At 42.0% G+C, this 18,247-nt stretch overlaps 1 protein-coding gene across 5 annotated transcripts in view; it reads left to right on the forward strand.

Annotated features, from left to right (window-relative positions):
• Positions 1–18,247, forward strand: part of CRTC1 (CREB regulated transcription coactivator 1) — an 83,251-nt gene that overhangs the window by 49,415 nt on the left and 15,589 nt on the right. Inside the window, exons 9-14 of one of the 5 annotated variants that reach the window (XM_075902878.2) lie at positions 4,207–4,334; positions 5,179–5,241; positions 5,380–5,430; positions 10,159–10,260; positions 16,642–16,728; positions 17,522–17,702. In XM_075902878.2, coding sequence (XP_075758993.2) covers positions 4,207–4,334; positions 5,179–5,241; positions 5,380–5,430; positions 10,159–10,260; positions 16,642–16,728; positions 17,522–17,702 — 612 coding nt within the window. Of the gene's footprint in view, positions 1–4,206; positions 4,335–5,178; positions 5,431–10,158; positions 10,261–16,641; positions 16,729–17,521; positions 17,703–18,247 lie in introns of all 5 variants that reach the window. The other 4 variants (XM_075902875.2, XM_075902881.2, XM_075902877.2 and 1 more) reach the window with 4 other exon arrangements.

An 18,247-nucleotide genomic window follows, 5' to 3' on the forward strand; every position in this document is an offset into this window, starting at 1 on the left:
TCCTTTTAATAATTGAATCAGAAAATGCTTTTTAGAACACTCACTCCTTGCTTTGGAGGAGGCATAAGGGGAGATAAAACATCTTTTGGGATTTCTTCTTCGAGCTGATTGGAAATATTTACCCAAAACATTTTCATCAGAACTTGCTGATTTATCAAAACCTAAGCATTCTGAAGGGCTGTGTTGATATCCATCAAATTCAAGTGGAAATTTCCTGCCGGCTCACCTGCCCAGTTCCTCAGCAGTCTGTACTTCCAGGCTAGGGATATAAGCGAGTAGCTGACTACTCAATGAGCAAAAGCTTATTGGGTAGTCGACTAGAGTATCGACTACTTGCTTCCCCCCCTGCCTCTCATAGAGGCAGCAAGGGGAAGGGAACAGGAGTCAGTGCTGCGGGGAGTCAGCTTAAAGAGCCTATCAGAGGCAGCGACAGGGGAGAGGGCGGATAAAGAAAGCTGCTGCGAAGCAGCCTCTGCCCGTGATGGGCCAAAGCTCGCCATGGGCAGAGGCAGCTCTGGCAGCAACCCCTGTCTGTAGGGGTCCCAGCGAGAAGCTGGGCCCACCCCCATGGGCAGAGGCTGCTGCCGCCACCAGCACCTGTTCGTGGCTACCCAAGCTGGCCGCACGCAAGGGCTGCACACGCTGGTCCGGGACGCTGCACCTCTGCCTTTTAAATGTAGCTAGTCCTGTGGCTCTTGCTACATTTAAAATACAGAGCTGTAGTGTGGGTAGCTCCTGGAGCTGGCACGAGTCGGGACTGCTGAGTCCTACCTCATGTCGGCTCCTGGAGCTTCCCCTGCTGCGGCTCTGCATAGTTGTCCTTATCGACTAGTTATGTAGTCGATAAACTGTATAAACTACACAATTAGATAACTGCAATTTAACATCCTTTTTCCAAGCTCTTCAGCAGCCCAAGAGGCAACTAACAGGATCCTAGGGATTTGGGGTTCTCACACATCAAGCAGTCCAGCCTTCCGGAGTTTCTGGCTTCAGGACAGCCCTCCAGGCTGACTGCTTGAGTTGAGACTTCCAGTGGTGCTGAGCAGAGAACAGTAATTCTGTTTCTTGTAGGATTTTGGGATGTTTGATGTTTTTTGTTTCAGATTGCTATGCAACCCAATTTCTAAATCCCTGGTGAAATTGAGTTGCTGTTCTCTGCCCAGCTCAGTTTCTCATGGCTCATTGCAATCTATTCTTTAGTGCTTAGATACCAAAGTGCATAGGTATCTTAGATACATATAGTTATGAGTCTCTTTAAACAGTTCCTCTCCAATTTGTGGGGGTTTTTTGTACCAATTAGATTTTTTTATAGATTCCAAGGCCACTGTGATCATCTAGTCTGACCATGTGCATAACACAGTCCAGAGGGCATTTCCAAAATAACTTCTAGCACAGATCTTTGAGAATATCTTCCAGTTTTGATTTAAAAATTGAATATTAAAAATATTGGATGTTGCATGCCTTCTTTCCACGCCACATCTTTAACACACCCAGATTATTGTGTAAAAAGCTGTTTGTATTTAATTATTTTAGACAATTGCTTGTCCGTCAGTTTTTGTACTTGTCAGTTCCTCCAGCTGATCATTTTTGCTGCTCTTCGAAGTTCCCTCCAGCTTGTCAGTAGCTCTCTGACATTGCAGTGTACAAAAACTAAAATTCAACTGTATCGAATGGGCTTTCCCTTCCTTGCTCCATCACATAATATCTAAATTTGAGTTGAGTTGCTTTGGCATGAAGATGGTAGCTCTTTGTTGAAAGCTCTGGCAATCTGTGTAGTGTTGCTTCTTGCATCAGCCTCCAGTGGGTACAGAGGGTACTTTTTTATAATTAAGAATTAAAATCTCCTTTTGCAGTAGCTACATAGTGTTTCTATGAGTGTTGCCTTTATCCTAGTTTTTCAAGGATGAGCTTAAGCTAATAATAGATAGTACAGGTCCGAGTGAATGCAGAACCTTGACAGATGTTACCTGTTGAGATTGGTTGCTTTTGTGGGGAATTCATCTTTAATGCAGTTAAGATTATTGTAATGAAAAGTACTTTGTGTGTTCTGTGAACAAATCTGTTATACTGAAAATGAATCTATTCTTGATTTGCCCTTGTTTTGCCTGCCAGTAAATCATTTCTCCTTTCAAATGCAGCTGGAATAAGGACTCGTGAATACCATAGGCCAGAAGCATTGTTCAGGATTCTGAGGCATAAGGACAATGGGGGGGGGGAGATATCTGTTAAATGTACTATCCCATGCAGTGTATAATTCTGGGGGAAAGGGCAGAACTAAAGCACACGTCTCAGGGCATCTACACTTCAGCTGCACTGCTGTAGCTCTTCGTTGTAGACACTGGTCACCCCATAGAAATCCACCTGTTTGTGAGGGAGTAGCTAGAATTCTTCCATTTGACATAGCACTCTCTGTGGGGACTGAGATCGGCTTAATGTCCTTCAGAGGTATGAATTTTTCTCACCTCCTAGTGGACGTAGTTCAAGCAACCTGCTATGTCACTAGTGTAAACCATGGCCGAGTAACTTGCTTCATTGTTTTTCTGCTCCAAATTTCTGCAATTCTGATACACTATCTGGAGCTGTTGGGTTGTTGTGGCTCTCAATCACGTGACAACATTGAAGCACTATTCAAATTGTGGCACAAGTTTTGGTGTCCAATTTTGCATTGTTCTTCTCTCACTGATACCTCAGCCATGACTACTCATAGCAACATGGTCTCACTCTTTCACAGAAAGAGTTGGTAAATTATAGCAACTTTGCAGTCTTTCATTATAAGGTTGTTTGCTTTAGCTTGAGGAATGAGAGGGTATCTCGTCATTTAACAGCACTTCTAGGGAGTGAAAGGAATGTTGTCTAATGGGCAGAGCAGATGGTGTTGTTGGGACTGCCAGATTCTATTTTCAGCTCTGCCCTTGTCTTGCTCATTGACCTCAGGAAAGTTATTTCATCGTTGTGCATTCAACTTGCCCAGCTGTAAAGTGGACATGATATCTATGCCACAGGGATGTTGAGGCTTAGTTAACGAAGTGCTCAAAGAGCCCCTGATGAAAAGTGCTATACTTTGAAACTCTCTAACCTGGGACTCTCTGGTCCAACAACATCCATTGTCCTTCTGGAACGACAGGGTCAGAAATGACAGGGGGTCAGAAATGACCTCCTGCTGGTCCGGCAAAATCCCTCATCTGAGGCTGGTCAGGTCCTGATGGTGCCACACCTGGGAGGTCCAACCTCTCATACCATGCAAAATGAGGAGTAAAAATATTCCTGTAACCATTGTAGAGCATTCTGTGCTGACCATTAAAACCTCCCTCCTCTATAAATCTGACCTCTTGCCCCAGTGACAAAAGAAAATCTCCCCCACAAAGCAACCATTCATCACTGATTCGTCAAACACGTACTTTCTGCCTAGGTTCTTTGTATGGCCCTCGGCATTGTAGTATATGAACACCTGAGACTGCTTAAAAATGTGGGCCCCCTACATGGTTTCCAGAGTCTATGTAAGACTTAATTTAACGTCTTTACAGCTCTTGAGATCTGTGAATGGAAGGTGTCATAGCAGGATATGTATTAATAAATAGGATTGCTTGCTGCCAAAGGGAGACCATTTGGCATGGAACAGTGGTAGCCACAATGGAGGGTCTTGAAAGTGACATAAGAAGTGGCTCAGGAGATGAACACAGGTAACAGCCTTCTCCACCATTCGAGGAAACAAAATTAAGGCTCTGCTATTATTCGTTTTTTATAAAATGACCTGACTTCATTTGCCTGGGGAAGCTTCCAGTGGGTCTCTTGGCCTTTGGGGTAGGTTTGTTCTGACTTGCAATCCGGGGGCCACTTCGTTAGAAAGAGCACTGCCTAGTTCTCCACATTTTCTGAAGCACCCAGAAAGGTTCTGCGTGCCAGTTTGACAACCACTGGGCTAATTGAATGGCATGGTCAGCAGAGATGCTTGCAGCCATCTTCTTTCCCTCGTGGCACTTTCACTGTCACAAACCCATTATAGATTTTCGAAGAATTTCTGCCCCGTGCTGCATTTTGCATAAAATATTGGCCTAGCTACTTTCTGTGCTTACTGTGAAGTTTTATACAATTCAGCCATTTATTCGTCTTCATTTTATATTATGTAAACAAATCCTTAAATGGGAACCAGCATCAGCACTTCATCAGCACAGTTCCCATATAAACTAGTTTCTTCCTTCATGGCAGGAATGACAACAACACAAGCCTCATCCCGGCAACCAGCTGTCAGTCCCCTCTCTCTGAATGCAGACTCCAGACGCTCACAGTCCCAACAGATGTCTCCGACACTCTCACCTCTGTCGCCAATTACTCAGGTAGGAGGCTGCTTAGAGAGAGAACAGCAAACTTTATTCCACTTTGTAAAGAGTGTGGTTTGTTTGTTTTTTGTTTGCTTTTGTTTGTTTTGTTTTTTAAGACTGTAGCTGTCTGTTTTTAGCTGCATTAACATAGGGTAATGTTAGCTGCAAGATTGGTAAAGCTGGTTGTCACATCATTATTTTTACAATTTTCTGCTTTAGGTATGTTTGTAAAGTTAGTGTCATATTCTTTTTTTATATATATACATGCTTTGGGACTGTTTTAAAAAAAAATCAAAGCTAGCAGGCCGACCTGAGCAATTCTACCAAGATAAATGCATGTATGCTGTTAGACAACAGAGAAAACAGTTGAAGGAATCAGAATTCACTGTGTCTTCCAAGGCCATTGAAGCACAAAGGAAAACATCTTTCTTTCAAGCTACCACCATAAGAGTTCCCCTTTGTTTCATTTTTCCATGTGATTCATTTGAAACACTCCTTTGGCTTTTAGGATTTTTGACCATTTGACACATGTGTAGGCTGCCTTTGCATGCCCTTCCTGGCCCGCAACAGGGACTTAGATGGATTTTTCTTGATTGACTGTATTGTCAAACATTAAACTAGGTTTGCAAGCAGACTTGTTACTTACAACAAACATAATATCAAATTAGTCCCTTTAAACCACATCCCTGAAGGTTTAAATATAAGGGTTTTTTTAAAATGCAAGAGGTCAGATAAGCAATCTAGGTTATATGTTATGTAATGCTTAGATACTTAAGTATATTAAATGTGGTGTGAAATTATAGGGGTCTTGAGTTGTGCAAAACTCCATTTCAGTACATTTTCCTGTTTTCTCTTCAAGGCTGTAGCTATGGATGCATTGTCTTTGGAACAGCAACTTCCACCATATCAGTTTTTTACACAGGCAAGTTCCCAGCAACAGCAACAAACCCAAGTGGCAAGTAGTCTGCCTCAGAATACCCCTTTAATGCAGACTTCTGGCTTACAGCGAGGAGCACAGCTTCCCCCCCTCTCAGTCACGGTACCTTCTACCATCCCACAGTCACCTCCAGGCAGCCAGACCCAACCTTCCATGGGCATAGACATCAACTCGGTAAGTTTGGACAATGACTGAAGATGATGCAAGTGGAAGAAAATAGCTTTCTTTCAGAGAACGTGACCGTGCAGAATTCAACAGCAGCACAGGCCTGCATTGTCCTAACCTTTGTAGCTGTTTGACATTTGGGCACTGTCTACACTGGATTGAAACCGTTGTTAACGTATTTTTATATGTTTAAACTGATTAATATGATTCCTAAAGCACTTGGAAAAATAGAAATGGTTCCATAACTCTGGTTAACTCTGTCTAAATTCTGTGGAGATGCAGCTTCAGGGACATAGTTTCAGGGCCAGTAAAAAATAAACAGGTTGGCAATTAAGACAGTACCCTTATTTTTGGGACGGGCAGTCTATAAAGTAATTCATAAACTGCCATGTCAGAGGTCAAGGTCATATATCAGTAGTGATAGAAATGTAGCCGTGTTAGTCTGGGGTAGCTGAAGCAAAATGCAGGACAATGTAGCACTTTAAAGACTAACAAGATGGTTTATTAGATGATGAGCTTTCGTGGGCCAGACCCACTTCCTCAGATCAAATAGTGGAAGAAAATAGTCACAACCATATATACCAAAGGATACAGTTAAAAAAAAAATGAACACATATGAAAAGGACAAATAACATTTCAGAACAGGAGGAGGATGCGGGGGGGGAGGGAGGAAGGAAGATAAGTGTCTGTGAATTTATGATATTAGAGGTGGGGAGAGTGGGATGTCTGTGAGCTAATGGTATTAGAGGTGATAATTGGGGAAGCTATCTTTGTAATGGGTAAGATAGTTTGAGTGTTTGTTCATTCCTTCTTGGAGAGTGTCGAATTTTAACATGAATGACAGTTCAGAGGATTCCCTTTCAAGTGCAGATGTAAAAGGTCTTTGTAGTAGAATGCAGGTGGTTAAGTCATTGAGAGAGTGTCCTTTCTGGTTATAAGATCAAGAACACATATTCCTGCGCATCCAGAAATATAATTTATGCTCTCATGTGCCGAAAGTATCCGTCTGCTATGTACATTGGACAAACATCTCAGACACTTCGCCAAAGGATTAATGCCCACAAAACAGATATCAGACAAGATCACAAAGAAAAAACAGTTTCTTGCCATTTTAACCAGAAAGGACACTCTCTCAATGACTTAACCACCTGCATTCTACTACAAAGACCTTTTACATCTGCACTTGAAAGGGAATCCTCTGAACTGTCATTCATGTTAAAATTCGACACTCTCTAAGAAGGAATGAACAAACACTCAAACTATCTTACCCATTACAAAGATAGCTTCCCCAATTATCACCTCTAATACCATTAGCTCACAGACATCCCACTCTCCCCACCTCTAATATATCATCAATTCACAGACACTTACCTTCCTTCCCTCCCCCCCCCCCTGCATCCCCCTCCTGTTCTGCAATGTGATTTGTCCTTTTCATATGTGTTCATTTTTTTTAATTGTATCCTTTGGTATATATGGTTGTGACTATTTTCTTCCACTATTTGATCTGAGGAAGTGGGTCTGGCCCACGAAAGCTCATCATCTAATAAACCATCTTGTTAGTCTTTAAAGTGCTACATTGTCCTGCATTTTGCTTCATATATCAGTAGGGCTTTTTTAGGAAGGAAGTGGCTGGGGAAACCAATGGTCATTTTAAATGATGCATTTGTTGGTTCTGAGTGCCCAGCATTTTCAGAAGGAAAGATGAAAGTATGGTGTGTTAGCACTGCAGTTTAGAAGGAGTTGGAAAGCACCAGTGACTAGACTACAGTAATTCCTCATTTAACATGTGCCCGCTTAAAACGTTTTTGCGATAGCACTATTTTATTTTTTTTAGGGAACTTTTTTTGAATTACATGACCGTCCCCGGAATAATACGATTTCCCCAGCTGGCCCATTGCCGGCGGCTGCGCGGGGTTTCCCCTGCCTCCCTGCAAAGCGGCAGAAGGTTCGCCGCTTGCTACGCCATTCCCTGCTGACTCCCCCTCGCCGGATGCATTGTCGTCTCTCCTCCACCCCTGCTTGCAGGCCGGTGGCTGGGTTTCCCCTGCTGGCCCGTCGCTGGCAGCTGCACGGGGCTTCCCCCGCCTCCCTGTAAAGTAGCGGAGGGTTCGCCGCTTGCCACGCCATTCCCTGCTGACTCCCCCTCGCCGGACGCCTTTTCCCCCTCTCCTGTACCCCCGCTTGCAGGCCCCCCCTCACTGGATGCAGTGTGGGTTCTGGCAGACCCATCACAGGGGCATACTCCCAACCCAATCCCCCTCCCCTCTCCTCCCCTTCATTTCCCCAAAGCCAAACACCTCCCGTCCCTGCTGTAACCCAGTCCCCTTTCTCCCCCAACCTTATGTCCTGGTCCCAACAGACACCACCGCTTGAAACGCAACCTCCACCTTTTCCATTATTTTCAATGGGAAAATTGACCCCGTGTAACATGTTTTCACTTAACACGATCATTTTCTGAAATATATCTCTAGTGTTAAATGAGGAATTACTGTACTGGTTAGGAATGGAGAGAGTGAACTAAAAAGTACCATTTTATAACCATCTGTCTGAGCATGAAAAGGCTCTTTTGAAACATGGCAAGTTTTAAATTCTGAAAGACATTTCTGTGCAAATGGTAACAATATCTTAAAACTGAAAAATGGTTATCCTTATTAACTGTGTGCATGATGTCTACCAAAATGAAGTTTGGTCAGACTAGCTTAATTTTCAGACTGCAGAATTTGCATTTTAGTGCTACTTTACTGTTACCTTCCCAGCTATTATATGTACTTATTTTTGCCCCAGGTGAATTGGTAACCACAGGTTGAGGAGTTCACAGTCAAGATGAGAAATGTAACTAAAGTTGTGCTAATCAGCATTTTCCACCAATGATACAGAAAACCACAGATGTTGCTTTTTAAAGCACAGCAGTTCAAGAGGAAATTCTTTTGGCTATCGTCGTTTCTTGGAGAGTTTGTTAGAGTTGCTTTTATGTCTCTCTACAGAACTGGGTATACACAGCTATATGCATGGTAGTTGAAGGCCAGAGTTAAAATCTGAAGGTAAAAATTGTCCATTGTAAATTGTCCAGTCTCTTCCCACAAACTGAAATTCAGAAGGTGGTTCATTATAACAGGCCAGCCCTTATACGATGTCCCATTGCTGGGAAAAGGTGTCTGGCACATTCTCCGCTGGCTCTGCTCTATAGGACCATGAATTGTTGTCTCTGATTTCATTGGAACATCTTCTCTTCCTGACAGTGGGGCAATACTAGCAACTGTATAGACAGCAAGAAGAGCATTCCACTATGGAGGGCTAAGACTTGATTATGGATTTCAATCTGGGGATAACAGGTTGTGCTGGTAAATACTATTCGTTCTTGAAAGAGGCAGCTCCTCTGCTAGGATTGTGAGGAGTAGGAGAAGCTAAAGGTGAAAGAGAAGTCCGTAGTTTGAAGGGATATTGGTTTTGACATGCCAGCTACGCAAACCAACATGTCTGAATGTTTTGATTCTAATATTTAAGCAGTAACTAATACAGATGTTCTGATTTTCCTTCTCTGCTTTATACATGGCTTTCCTCATCCTAAACGTCTCTGAACCCTTCACATTCAAAATGTCCGGTTTCTCTTTTGAACTGCAATTGTTGTTCAAGGACACTACATTTTAAACTTGGATAAAAAAGTATTCCTAAGCCACAGTGCAGCTTCATTGAAAAGCTTTCCATTAATCCTCATTGCCCCATTGAAGTCCAGTCTGCAGTTCCCTGGTATAATACCTGAAGTCTATGGATCCAAAAAAAAAAAGAATATACTTGTCAAGAAGTTGTACTATCTTGAGTTATTATTTATGTATTTTAAACAATGTTAGAAAGTGTTCCCAATATCCCACTCCTCTGCCCTATAAAACCATCTGATTAAATTACTCCTTGCTCAGTGATAATGAACTGTAGTTCTTCCTCATAATAATCTTGGTTTACAAAGACAGCATTATAGGAAGAGCTGTGTTTATTATTTAAACAGCTGCTCTGTATCTGTTTTGAGTTTGTGATTCTCTTACCGTAATCCAGAGTACATTATGTACAGTGAGTGAAAAGGTAATTCTGTGAACATCTTATCTCACTAAGGCTAAAAACATAAGGGCATATAGATAGCATTAGTCTACAAAGTACTACTATGAGTTACCAGGCGTTGTATCACTAGTTCATGTGGTAGCAAAATATGTAGTTATGAAAAGAGTTGGTCTTTGCAGTTATACACTTTAACCTAGTTAATAATGAACTCCTACCAGTAGGAAGAACTGTACTCCCATCACTTTTCTAAGGGCCATAGGTATCAAATTAAGAATGGGGGAAGTATCAAATTAAGAAAGAAGTGGCAGTTGACTTCTAGGGCTTCAGTGCCAATATTTTCAAATTATTCCGAGGCCCCTCTCTTCCACATGGCTCTCCCATGTGTTGGCTGGCAGGTTTTTTTTTTTTTTAATTAAAATAAAACATAAACCAGAAATACTTCGGTTGACCCAAATAATAGCACCTCTCTGATTTTAGGTATGCATTACTAGACACCAGACCGGGTCATTTTGGTATCTTGACCTGTTTCATGATGTTTGGGGCATTATTCACAGTCATAGCAAAATTGCTGATGTCCTGGAATTGTTGAAGATGGTTCACCTGGCTTTCCCAGCTGTACACCAATAAGTATATAATTTTTCAACCTTCCATCAATCCCATGGTCTTTAATTCTGTGTTGTTCTGTAGGCTTCACTCCAGCAGTACCGCAGTAATGCTGGATCCCCAGCCAACCAGTCTCCCACCTCTCCTGTCTCCAATCAAGGCTTCTCTCCTGGCAGCTCCCCTCAAGTAAGGGACTCTGTGCTTCCACAGGCCTTGCTTCTTGTGTTTGTTTTTAGTTGAGTCTTTCCATTACTGACCCATGGCTGTCTCACTTGACTTTATGTGCTTCATGCATCACTGATGTCTCATCATGTTTGCAGTTTCATTCAGATACAGAGTTTTTCAAAAGGTGGTGAATTCAGACTTTAATAGAAGTTACTGCTTAAAAAGGTTTAACTCAGCAACTCCCTGAGAGCTCTACAGAAAATGGACCCAGAAAGATCCCTTTTTAACAAAGGGAATGATGCCTCCTAGAAAGCTGAGAGTCTATAGCTGTGATTGTTGGAATGGCTGGTAGGGGGTGGGGATGTGAAAGAAAAGTCTGACCAGTGGGTTTGTGCACCTTTGAATACAGCTCACATCCTCCAGTGCAATTAAAGCAGGAAACAGTGGGCACTCCTAAAGAAACCTCTATAGAAACTGAGCTCTCAAAAAGGCAGCAACTCCACAGTTTGAAAGAAACAGGTTAGAAAACCATACATCTTAGTCTTGCAGGCTGGCTATCTTCCCTGCCTGTGTAAATATTCATTTATATATTCCCCGAGTCCCACAAATCACTGTGCACATATTTAAACAGAGCAACAGGAATTTAACAGAACCGTTAAAGAAATAATGAACCAATTATTTGGGTGAACTGCTCATCGGGTAGTGCCAAGATGGTTTAATCTGCTGAAACAAATCAAAGTAGATGCCCTTTCCTGCATCCCCAAAGCAATGATGGGATGCAGGAGAGAGTTCTCATTGGACATCATGGTAAAGCCTGAAATTGTACTTTTGTTTTCTATTGAGGCATTTGTAAGGAGGAGCATAATTAAATAACATTATTTCCTCAAAGGTGGAGATTGATCTCTCCCAGCCATTAGCCAGAGAAGTACGTTGGTAGTTTCACAACTTTAGTGAACTCAGTAATAGGGTTGAGTCTCAGGGCTGTTAGTGTGGCTTCTTTAACCTTCACTTACCTGCCACCATAACTGTTTCTTCTACTTATCTCTTCTAGCTCTGCTTTGTCTTTGTTTGGCTCAGAGTAGACAAGAAAATGTACACCTTTTCTCTAAGCTGCCATTAGGATACTGCTATTACCAAACACTGTTGCTAATTCTCAGTCCTGAAACCCATTTGGTCACTGTCCCAAATGTAGGTTTCTAATTGTCCATTGACTGGTCAGTAACTCGTCCCTGGTTGTGTCCTCAGACTAGTTACCTTATTATCCTGGGACAGTCTGCAGACTAGTTTTCCCCACTGCTCGTCCCCCTCCATCTAAACCAAGCCACTGTGATATGCCTAATGTTTATCAACCTAGCAGACGTGTGATTGTTCCTCTAACTGCTGAGAGGAAGGAGGTGGGGAAGATTGGAAAACAGTTCTTGTTCCCTTGTTCAACTAGAAAACACATTCTCCTTCCCGCAAGCTAACAGAAGGGGGTGACATAACTAGCTACATCCTTTAGATCAGTGGTCCCCAACGCGGTGCCCGTGGGCGCCATGGTGCCCGCCGGAGCATTTATGTGTGCCCGCCTAGTGACCAGGGCCGGCCTGAGCCATTCTTGTGCTCCGGGCTCCCAGCGCGTGCACAGCCCCCACCCCGGGCACATGGCGCATGTGCGGTGCCGCCTCCGCCCACCCGGCCCGGCAGCCCCAAAGGTTGGGGACCACTGCTTTAGATGGAGTGAAGTGATAGAAAATGGTGTAAGTAGGAGAAGAAATATGAGGAAGATGTAATCTGAAAGGCTTGCTTGGGGTGCTGGAGAGAAATTGCTAATGGAGAGATTGGTTAGACTTGAACACAAGGGAAGAGGTTGGCTGTGATTTTTTTAAAAATAAGATGGTCAAGAAACTAGAAGACGTAGGGGAGCCAGTTGGCTCTGGCTGCCAATAGAGTGGTAGGTTAAATGTGGCTTTGTGTGCCTCTACCATCTCTGACTTCCATTTTTCTGATTAATTTTAGGTAAGTCTCACATTTTAGTAGTAAATAATAGAGCTTGCTCTTTATGTAAACTTTTAGAATCTAATTCGTTTAATCACATCTAGTTCATGCAACTGGAATTATTCCTCAACTTCCCCACCCCCAAATCTATTTGCTAATCTCTTGAGTTCCAGATGCTCATTTCTGACCTATATAAGGGCTTTCCGTTACAACAAAAATTGAAAAGCTCTGCTTGTGGTTCTCAGCTTGTGTTTGCATGGCTCTTCATTAACACTGGCTTTGTTTATATTACTTGATTTTTTTTCCTCAACATCATTGTCCCAGTTAGATATAAAGTTATTTTTTTATAGAATGGCCGAATGCTTGGAAAATATGGTGTGTTATTTTAGACAATGATTTAAGGTAGGTTTTTCTAGTCACCATGTCATTAACCAAGGAAGATGTACTGTTGACAAAACAGATCTTTTACACTATTTCTGTAGGAAGGTGGGTTAGTGAGATGTCAGCTGGTCTGAAATACAAATTATTTTTGGACCCTGATGTGTTGAAGTAGTGAATTATCTGGTTGATTTCTTTAGGGAACTTTACCACTCATAAAGTTAAGTAGTTTAGGAGTCTCAAGAAAAAATTAATGTAACTTGGGTTTCTGTGATTTGTTCAGAACACTTGGTGAGAAATGGGGGCTAACACATTCAGGTTTTGTCCAGTTCATTTCTTTTCATGTTAAGCTTCAAGCTGCTTCTAGTAAAGGAGTTTTGAAAATCGTACTAAAGCAAGGACCTTCTTTCCTTCTTTCATATTTTTGAAAAGCCTTCGTATAAATGGCAGAAGAAGGGTCATGTGTAGGTTCTGTTTGGGACTGCTGCATGTCAGCTGTATTTCTAATGACAATTCCTGACTGGCTTTAGATGTTCATAGTGAGGTTACAGTTTTCTGAGGCTAAAGCTAGAAGTTGATGTGCTAAGAAGTGTAGACAAATGGTGATTAAGAAACAAGGAAGATTTTTTGTTTCAGCAACAAATAATAGTGCTGCTATCTTGCTGAAATGCTGAGATTTATCCTTTGTTAGGGTGAAGTTGGCCAGTCCTGACTGGTTTGTCTGTGTTAAGTTGTACATTTAGTTGTTGCAGATATGTGACTGGTTGGGGTAGTTTTGAATTTTGGTGAGTAGCTGTTAGAGTAATTATAGAGCAAAGTGCATTTGTGCCACAAGTGTAACTTGAATAGTTTTAAGGAAGAAAATGTAAACGTAACCTTCTTAAAACAATGATGCTTTGTTGTAATGTTTTGCTTTTCTGTGGCTAGGCTCTCACTCTTGCCAATATCTGGTTACTGACTTGTTGCCCCCACTCATTCCAGTGATATTGGAGAGATACAAAGCACTGTTGAGGTTAGTGTTTGTATTGGGGACAAGGCAGTCATGTCTTCTAAATGAACAGTGGGAGTCAGTAAGTTACTGGCAAAGAAACTCCTTGCTTAACATGCAGGATACAATTCTGGCAAAACATGTTATGTAGAAGACAAAGTGCTTTTCTTTTTCACTTTGATGCAATTGTAATTTAGTTGAAGAATTCTAGAGAGTGTTTCAGTCATCTCATTCAAATGTAAAACATGAAGAGTGAGCCTGTTGGGTGAAGGAACCCTGGTTTTTGCTGTGAAATCCTGTTCTTTGTTGAGCCGGTGTTAAGGAGAAGATTCCTCGCTTCATTTAATAGCCAAGCCCTTTCTTAGAGTGACAGGAGCCTGTGCAATCTTCCCTGCCAGACAAGATTTGCCGAGCATCAGCATATTTTCTGACTTGATTGATCACAGTTTGGTACATAGAACCTTGGGGTATATCTACAGGGGGCCCCACAGCCTGTGTAGACAGACTCCAGCTGGGGATGTTAAGAAGCGTTTAATCCGGTAATCATGGAGCCGACAAATATTTTGTCAGTTACACAGTTAACCGCTGCAGCTCTGCATTGACAGGAGCTTGGGAGCAGGTAGGCAGGCAAGAGGGCTCAGTCCCAGCTCGTGCTGGGTCCCAGCAACTACTCCCTCTGTGGCTCCGCAATAACAGGATCAGTAAAATTTACCTATAGATAAATAAATAAAAATAAAATTTACTCTGAGCCACAGCGGGGAGAGGGAAAGGTGGTTGTGTGTAGCTGCTGGGCATCGGCTTATCAGTTGCTCATTTAACCAGATACACTATCATATCCCTAAGTCCCGCTAGCACATTAAAAATAGCAGTGTGGGTGTTATTGTGTGGGCCTTTAAGCCCCCCTAGGTTTGAGAGCCCAAGCCATGCCATCCAAGCTCCTAGTGCATTAGCGCAAGACCTGCTAGGTCTAGCCTGTCTACCTGGCCTGGGAGACTCCGTTCCAGTGCAGTCTAGACATAAGCCTTGTCAGTGTTTCTCAACCAGTGGTACGAGTACCCTTAGGGGTACTTGAGAGAAGTCTGGGGGGTACGTCCACACAACTGAAATTTGGAAAAACTGAATTTTTGTTTTACGTTTTACAGCGCTGCTTTATTTTTGTCCTTTCTACACCCAAAAATTTAATCGCCCGCCTGGCTACGATTAAATTGTTTAAACAAATGTTTTGCAATGGTAGAAAAAAGAAATTGTGTGTGTCTGAAAACTGTAGGTACTGGGGGTACTTACATTTTTTTTAAAGGGGTACTTTATAAAAAAAAGTTGAGAAACGCTGCTCTGAGGATGTTGCAAGCTTTCACCACTTTCCAGCATTCTGTTGGAATCAGGTGGAATGATGGCAACTCAGGAGTTCCAAACTGTTATCGGAATGCACTCAAACTATGCCCTCTGCCCTCCTGCACACAATGGCATGGGGTTCACAGTATTATTAAGAACAGACGTGTTGCAAATAGGATCTGTTTACCAAACGGATTGACTATGTGCCCTATACAAAGCCACACTGAGTCCCTGCTGGGCTTTCCTCAAGGCTGTTAGTAAACAGGCTATGAATTCCTCCACTCATGCCACAGTAGTTCAAGAGTCTCCGTACAGCAGAACAGCCCTGGAAGCTTCTGCCTCATGGTAGAAAGTCTTTTTTGCTTACTGATGGCTTCTTTTTACAAAGGACTGTTGGAAGGCTTGCTGAAAAGAACAGATAACCATCGTCTCTCCTCTTTCATGCTGATTGTACATTTGTGTGTGTGTGTATATATGAAATAATTCAAACACACACACAAATGATCAGTGCCATAAGGAAAAGTATTTCATCTGAGCTTTTACTATTGGTTACCTTAACTGTTGTCTGCTAAATTGATTTTATGTTCACTGTTGTGGACTTCATCCTGTGCTTTTGAGTATTTTGCAACTTTGCCATGTTAATGTCCCTAGTTGTATGAATTGGTGTAATTATATACTTGCTAATTAGGCTTTTGCTTAAAATTTCTTATGTCATTCAACTTTGTGGGGAAAAATTATTTGTCTCTTAACCTTGTGGTTGAATTTCATGAATTAAAATTGCTGGAAAATATTATGCAAGACATTTAAAAAATGAAAACATACATAAATATGTGACAGATTTTCCAAGTACGTTCTGTGTAAGTATACTGCTTGTGTTGGGGACTAGATTTCAACTAAAATCTGCAAAGTTTGAATTTCAAGAGAGCAGTGTATCTGTGCTTTCTATTATAGCCAGCAGTGGTTTAGGTAAATAGAATTTGAGAGTTGGATAGTATTTAAAAATAAAACATGACACAGTGTTATTGGTCATGTTCAGAATTACTGATAGATGGATATTTTAATAGAAGAGAAAGACGGAACTCATTATGGTTAGAATTCCTCCAAATTTACTTTCTCTTGGTACTGCTAAAAGCACATTTGATACCCAGGCATTTTAGTAACTCTTCTGATTTGCTCTTGCACTTGATATTGTAAATCGGAGTTCACTGTGGCACCTTATTCTAATTACACTGCTCATTTTGTAAATACTAGGTGAGGGAGATGGGTAAACCAGCCATCCTTCAATGGCATGTTGATGACAGAAGAACTGCATTATCTGTCATTTGCAACGTACACTTTGCTGCCTTAGCTGTATTTGTAGTTTTTACTCTTTTTGTGGAAAAATGTTTGTCTTTTGTGCAAAAATTGCAGAGTGTTTGTCAGTGTATTTGCATAACTCCTGTTATAAAGCAGGAGTTTCTTTATGTCCCCTCCTGGAGAAAGTTTAGAGTTCCCTAGATTCTATGTTTCTTGTCCTTAATGAAAAGTGGTGATACAGATGGACTCTTGTTTTGGAGGGGAAATCCTGTATTTTATTTTGTTCTTTATTAGTTTTCCTTAATAATGAATGGCATTTCTTGATCAGATTTGGTACCATTCAGTTGGAAGAGTTCAGTCACTCACACTTCTTGGGTACGCCTAACTATTTGTGTGACTTTCACAACATAAAGACTCTGTTTTGTTTTCAGCATTCTTCCATTCTGGGGAGTGTATTTGGTGACTCCTATTATGATCAGCAGATGACAGCTAGGCAGGCTAATGCCCTATCCCATCAGGTGAGCAAATTCATCTCAGATCTTGACTATATTTTGGCCATTCTGAAATTAAAATTAATACGTAGAATTCAGTTTATGGCTATTCTAAAGAGCACATTTCTGTCCATATCTTACTACTTCTGTTTTTGTTTGTAATTGCACTGTATTTCATTTTATTTTGTTCCCCTTCAGCATTTCAGCAGGTAAAGGGACTCTGCCAAGGCTATTAGATTACCAAAAAAAACCCTTCCTTGACAATGGTCCCATTTTTGGAAGATCTCGCTTTGTGGGTGGCAACAAATACATGTATATATAATTTGCAGCCAAGCTGTGTGGGATCCCAAAATTTAACAAGCAGACCTCCATGCCTTTGACAAACCAGCCACCCACTGGAGCCCCTGCTTCAGCTGTGACATGTGCCAGTGTAGTTGAGAAAAATGCAGTACTGATCCAAAGCCATTTCACTGAGGCAGGCAGATAGTTGGCTTTAATAGCATCCATCATATTGCTTTAGTTTGTTTTTGTTTTTTCATTTTTTAAAAAAGTATTGTTTTCTTTCTTTATTTCTAAGGCTTGACAGCCTGGTAGGATCTAGTAGGCAGCAATTGGATTTGATATAAGAGCTGAATTTGGCAATAAATGATTCTGCAAAGCTAGGTAGAAACGGGACCATGTTCTGATCTACCAAACCTAAAGATGAATTTGTTTGCCTGTCCTTTTGAAATGTTCTCTCCCCACCCAGTGTTTTGTAAATTGCTTCACTGTGTTTCCTGCTGGCTTAGAAGTAACTCTTCTTTTGTGCCTTGGTCTTCAGCTTGAGCAGTTTAATATGATAGAAAACGCCATTAGTTCCAACAGCCTGTACAGCCCCTGCTCCACCCTTAACTACTCCCAGGCAGCCATGATGGGACTTACCGGGAGCCATGGCAACTTGCAGGACTCGCAGCAGCTGAACTACGCCAGCCATGGAAACATCCCCAATATCATCCTCACAGGTAAGGCACATGGGGACCTACCTTGGGTTTTGCCTATGATGTTGTAAAGCCCTTCAATTTACCGTATTTTAGCGAATATACCCTGCGGTTTTTCCGAATTGAGTAAAAAAAAAAAATCTTGTATACCCCGCGCACGAGTATAACCCACAGTGTATACAAGACTTTTCTTTCAAACTGTGCCGGGGTATATTAGCTAATTTACAGTGCGGGAGGAGGGGGAGTGGAAATTAGCCAGCCTAAACGCCTCGGTTCCTGCGCAGCCGCCAGCCTCCAGGCAGGGGAGCTTTCATCCCCCTGGTTCCTGTGGCTGCACAGGAACCAGGGGGATGAGCGCTCCCCTGCCTGGAGGCTGGAGGCTGGCGGCTGCGCAGGAATTCACCAGATGAGTAAAAAAAAAATATTGTATACCCCGCACCAGAGTATGCCCCGCAGGGGCGGGTGCAGGGTTTGTAAAAACACACATAACCCACGGGTTATATGTGCTAAAATACGATAATTGTTGTGATGCACTTTGACAAACCTACAATGTAGGGTTGGAACATCCT

The sequence above is a fragment of the Pelodiscus sinensis genome, chromosome 32 (assembly GCF_052426305.1).
Source record: "Pelodiscus sinensis isolate ZL-2025 chromosome 32, ASM5242630v1, whole genome shotgun sequence".
In the NCBI taxonomy this organism is placed as follows: Eukaryota; Metazoa; Chordata; order Testudines; family Trionychidae; genus Pelodiscus; species Pelodiscus sinensis.